General features: G+C 47.2%; 1 protein-coding gene across 1 annotated transcript in view; it reads left to right on the top strand.

Moving 5' to 3' along the window:
- Window positions 1-1,063: 1,063 nt before the first annotated feature.
- The window catches only part of EIF2B5 (eukaryotic translation initiation factor 2B, subunit 5 epsilon, 82kDa), a 17,323-nt gene continuing 12,957 nt past the window's right edge, over window positions 1,064-5,429 (top strand). The window contains exons 1-6 of the mRNA XM_010132921.1: window positions 1,064-1,182; window positions 1,872-2,057; window positions 2,157-2,334; window positions 3,704-3,784; window positions 4,522-4,599; window positions 4,680-4,992. Coding sequence (XP_010131223.1) covers window positions 1,070-1,182; window positions 1,872-2,057; window positions 2,157-2,334; window positions 3,704-3,784; window positions 4,522-4,599; window positions 4,680-4,992 — 949 coding nt within the window. The 5' untranslated portion in view covers window positions 1,064-1,069. The remainder of the gene's footprint in view (window positions 1,183-1,871; window positions 2,058-2,156; window positions 2,335-3,703; window positions 3,785-4,521; window positions 4,600-4,679; window positions 4,993-5,429) is intronic.

Raw genomic sequence — 5,429 nt, 5'->3', positions numbered from 1 at the left:
AGGCGAGGCCCCTCTGCCGCTCCTGTCAGGTCCTGGGGTGCTGCTGGGCCCCGGTGCCCGCCCAGGGCTCGGGCAGCCCCCACCGCCGCGGCTTTTCCCGCCTTCCCCACTCTGAGGGAGCCTCTGACCGGCTCTCGCTGGCGAGAGTTTGTATCCCCCGCTGCAGCGGCAGCGAGGAGCTCACTGCTGCGCTGGTGCCGTTTGCGTTCCCATGTGGCGAGGCAAACTGCGCCGTTTGATTTTCGTCTGCCGCCGGTGCAGAAGCAGCAGCCAGTTCGGGGTTTGCGCAGCCCAGTTTCTGATAGAGGAAAGAAACAAAATGTTTGTCCGTGCCTGCAGTAATGGATACAAGAATATGGCCAGAAAAATGAATGGGGAAAGCACTTTAATTATCCAGAGCAGAAGAGTGTGTGTCACAGGAATGAGCACGCTGGAGAATTTAGGTCTGAACAATTACCTTCCCTTGTTTGCTGATTAAATGTTTGTGGTGGTCATAATTATACACGCGAGCTCAGGCCTGAAACAAAAACAGCACCAGAAATGCATTAAAGAATGGTATGAGATCACTCACTGGTGAGTCAGTAACTCAATTTAAAAGTGTGGCTTGAATCTCAAATCAAGAGAATATTCACTTCACTTTAGATTGGTTTTCTTTCTTTTTTCACCTTGTTTAATTCTGGGCATTCATCCTGTGGCTTCATCATGCATGTCTGACAGGTTTTTCTTGAAACAGTTAAAACCTGAGTCAGGGAACCAGCACTCTGGGATTTTTTTTTTGTTGTGGTTGTTCAGTCTTTCTCATTTATTTGAGTCTTCTTGAGGAGTTTTGTGTGTGATAACATCACTTGTTATATGCCTTTCTGTCTGAACTGAGGATCTGGCCTTCTTACTACTTAGATCAGCTCTAAACATTTTTGATAAACAGTAGTGGCGCAGTTACTTGTGTTCTTTTTCTGGTACTAATGATACTGTATCCTCAAGTTGGAAAGGTCTGTTGTTGATGTTGAGGTACAGGGTGTTTCTTCAGCTATCTGTTTGTTTTCCCTTTTTTTTTTAGGCTCTTTTACCTATGGCAAATGTGGCCATAATTGACTATACCTTGGAGTTCCTAACAGCAACTGGAGTGGAAGAAACCTTTGTTTTCTGCTGTTGGAAGTCAGCTGAGATAAAAGAGCATTTACAGTAAGATTCTCATCTTTTTAGCTTCTTCACAAAAAGAGTTCTTCAGTCCTCCAGCAAGCCTCAAAGGTCTCACTGATCCTTCTGATGAAATTGTGGAAGAGACTCCCTGTCAGCAGTTGTCTCTCAGCACCTCTCGATAAAGTCTGTTCCTCCTGTGAAGGGGAGTGCGCATTAAGAGGGTTGAGTGTTTTGGGACTGCCTTTATGTTGCCACTTTTCTTGTCTAACAGCAGGGTTTTCCTGTGGGTAGCCATGTAGATCAAGGCACCACTCTTTGTGTTCTGCCCTGTCTTGGCATGCCATGCAGAACACGGAAGCAGCTCTCTCAGCACCTTTACCTCTGCGTGCTGCAGGTTTGCAAGCTGAAGAGCACTGCCTGAGGTACTGCTTACTGAGGCAAAAAAAAAGTTTGAGATGTGTGTAACTTTTCCTTCTCCTTTGTCAAAACTTGGCTCACAGTGGAGTCGTGTTTCCTAAGTTCCCGTCAGCTACGGTTGCAAGGTCTGACCCTCTTCAGTTCCCCTGCTGTGTGCACGAGGGCACCTCAACCTGACGAGAGTGGCCTCATTGTAGTAGGGTTCTCCTTGCATTCACTTAGAGATGCGGCACGCGCTGGGGCGCTGTGTCCTAGTGTGTTCTCTGTAGGAATATCCTCTTGATGTCTTCCTGGTGCGTTTTTTCTCCTTCCAGAAAATCCAAGTGGTGTCGCCACACCTCTCCCAACACAGTGCGCTTCGTGACTTCCGACCTGTACCGCTCCCTTGGTGACGTGCTGCGCGATGTTGACGCCAAGTCTCTCGTTCGCTCTGACTTCATCCTCGTCACTGGAGATGTGGTGTCCAATTTCAATATATCCAAAGCCCTGGAAGAGCACAAGTAGGTGTTGAAAGAGCGCGTGCTTGCCTGGTGAGCAGAGACTCTTTAGAGACTAACTCTCTGAAGAGTGATTTTTAAAGTTCTGCCTTTGTTTTTCAGGTTGCGTCGTAAGACGGAAAAGAACGTTTCTGTGATGACGATGATATTCAAGGAGTCCTCACCTCATCACCATGCCAGGTGCAAAGAGGATGACATTGTTATTGCTATGGACAGTGCCACAAACCGTGTCCTTCACTACCAGAGAACCCAGGGGCTGAAACGCTTCCGCTTTCCTATGGTGCGTCTGGAACCTGATGGGTGGAAAAGGGCTGCAGTAGTGAAGCAGCCCACCCCAAGGAGGAGGTCCTCCTTGCGTGATGATTGGGGAACTGTTTGCTGCTTCTTTTGGAGGAGCAGGTGATAGGAAGTAACTCTTGGTAAACAGGTTTTTTTTTTTCCTGTAATCTTTATTTGAGGCTTGGTGAAATTGGGAAAAGGAGACTCAGGGGAGACTTCATTATTCTCTACAGCTACCGAAAGGAGGCTGTAGTGAGGTGGGGGTTGGTCTCTTTTCCCATGTAGTAAGTGATAGGACGAGAGAAAATGGCCTTAAGTTGTGTCAGGGGAGGTTTAGATTGGATATTAGGAAAAATTTCTTTGCACAGAGGGTCATTAAGCACTGGAATGGGCTGCCCAGGGAGGTGGTAGAGTCCCCATCCCTGGAGGTGTTTAAAAGCCGTGTGGATGTGGTGCTGAGGCACATGGTTTAGGGACCCTGGCAGTGCAGGGTGAGTGGTTGTTCTTAATGATCTTAAAGGTCTTTCCCAGCCAGATGATGATGTGATTCTGTGCTGGGGCACACATGTTTGTGACTCATTTCAGAGTTTGAAGATAGGGTATTTCTCCCAATTCAATTTTTGCATTTATTTGATTCCTTTTCTCCAAGTGAAACAAGGGAGGTGGATGATTTGTGCTGTTGTGGGGCTTCGCAAACTGGGATGCAAGTACCACGATTGTACACAAACTGTTTTGAAGTGCCACTGAGCCTGGCACGGTGGGTGGAGTAATAGGGGGTGCAAGGGCTAGTACCTCCTATTACCTCTGCCTGTACCTAACAATGCAGGAAGTGCTCTGTAAATCTCTGTTGAGGCACTTTCTCCAGGGAGATAGATGGGCCTTTTTCTTTTATCAGCTCAGAACTAAGACTGTGATTGTATGGCTTTTACGTCCCTTAGTAGGTAGAGTATTTTTTACCTTCATATGAAAGCACAAATCATTGTAGGAAACAGAAAAGGAAAACAACAAACCAACCCACAGTTGTAAAAAGCCAGGGGGATATAGAAGTTATATGTATTGCATTTTGACTGATTAATGTTCTTTGTACATTTGTGGCTCCCAGTGGCTTAAGGTTAGGAGCCTCCTAAAGTGATTATTGGAAGTACAAGCTGTTTCCTAAAGATCTGCATAGAGGAGAGTCCCTGTGTAGGGACGAGGGCAGTCTCTGCTGACTGACACAGCTCTGTGTGTGAGCAGGCTGTGCATGCTGAGCTTGTGTCTCCAGGTAGATTGTAGATTTCTGTGACCTTCAGAACTTCAGCTAGTTATAATTCAAGCAATGATCAGTAATGTGTGAGGCGCTCAGATCACTTGAATTTTTCCTCTTGCAGACTCTGTTCCAGACCTCCATTGAGAACGTTGAGGTGCGCCATGACTTGCTGGACTGTCATATTAGCATCTGCTCTCCGCAGGTGAGCTCGGCCCTTCTGAGGGTCCAAAATTCACACTGCTCCCTTTGTCCTGCCGGCATGCAGGGGAGTGGAGTGTGTGGCCCAGGTATACTAGGTTTGGAAACCAGAACTCCTGGTTGCGCTCGGTGGCTGAACTGAGAGCCTGAGTGATCATGTGGCGCTGCTCTGCAGACCGAATGGACCCTCAGTCAGTATCTGGCATCCACTGCTCAAGCCCTAGCAGAGCTAGACAGTGGATGCATTGGTTGACTGGATGACACGATGAAGCTGTTCTGGAAAATCAGTGATTTCACTTCAAGTATAGTAATGTCTGTGGAGCAGAGGTGATGGCTGTGCTGTGGAAAAGTTATCACGTGGTAAGGTACCGTGGTACCGTGTTAGGGTAACATTCAGGGTTATGCCAGCTGAGGCTCACTAACATCTCTCACATCTGAAAAAGCTGGTCTTCCTTGGGAGTGAAACTACAAAGTGAGGCTGGGCGGATTGCTTGGAAATGCTAAAGCGATGCTTTGCCCCTTCTGAAAACCAGAATCTGCTCATAGTCTCCCTTAGGAGGAGGAGATGGGAACGTCAACACTCCTAGCAGAAGGAATCAAAGCTTTGTTCAAGGCAAGAGCATCACTTTCCTATACTGTGTAACTCGGCTCTCTGAGAACCATTGAACAACCAGTAGTTATCTGGCTTCCCTGGCAACGTTTTCTGCTAACTGTTATTTATTTATATTTTATTCCTTGCAGGTGGCTCAGCTCTTCACGGACAATTTTGACTACCAGACACGGGATGACTTTGTGCGTGGTCTGTTGGTGAATGAGGAGGTACGGACAGGGTTGTTACAAGGGAGATGCTATTACTTCTCATTAGAGAATATTCTGACTCGCTCCTGCCTGTCTCGCAGGTCCTGGGGAACCAGATCCATATGCATGTCACAACAGAGGAGTATGGTGCCCATATATGCAACCTGCTGATGTACGAAGCTGTGTGCTCTGACATCATCCGGCGCTGGGTTTACCCTTTGACTCCAGAGATGAACTTCACCGATGACAAGAATCAGAGTTATACCCATTCTAAACACAACATTTACCGCGGGGTGGACGTTAGCCTTGGCCATGGCAGCGTGCTGGAAGAGAACGTACTCATCGGGCAGAGCACGGTCATCGGCAGCAACTGCTCCATAACAAACAGTGTTATCGGGCAGAACTGCCGGATAGGTGAGTACAACAGTGAGGGACAAGCAGGCCTTGCCAGGCAAGGGCACAGGGTATTGGGATTTAGCTTCTAAAGTGCATTTAGCTCCGAGGGAGGATGATAGGTGGGTACTGATTGACTTCTAATGGAAAGAAAGGAGAAAAGCTTGGTTTTCCAGCAAAGGAAATAGGTTAAAGTTGTCTGGGTACCATAATGACACTGAAATGTAGAAATCACTTCATGCGAATAAGCTGTTTTGGGAGTAGAAAATGTGTGACCTTTACTGATCTAGAGTTAATACCTCCCAACATCCTGCACACGAGGGACATCTGTCCCTGGTTTTGTGAGTTGCCTGGTACTCCTTCCTAGTCTTGGCTGGAATTTTTTTCTGATTTGGCTGTATTTATGCAAAACCAAGGTGTCAGTTGTTACCGTCAACTTGTTAAGTCTCTGTAGGGAA

Source organism: Buceros rhinoceros, unplaced genomic scaffold, assembly GCF_000710305.1.
Source record: "Buceros rhinoceros silvestris isolate BGI_N320 unplaced genomic scaffold, ASM71030v1 scaffold17223, whole genome shotgun sequence".
NCBI classification, from domain to species: domain Eukaryota; kingdom Metazoa; phylum Chordata; class Aves; order Bucerotiformes; family Bucerotidae; genus Buceros; species Buceros rhinoceros.
This window is presented reverse-complemented; position numbering and strand designations above follow the sequence as displayed.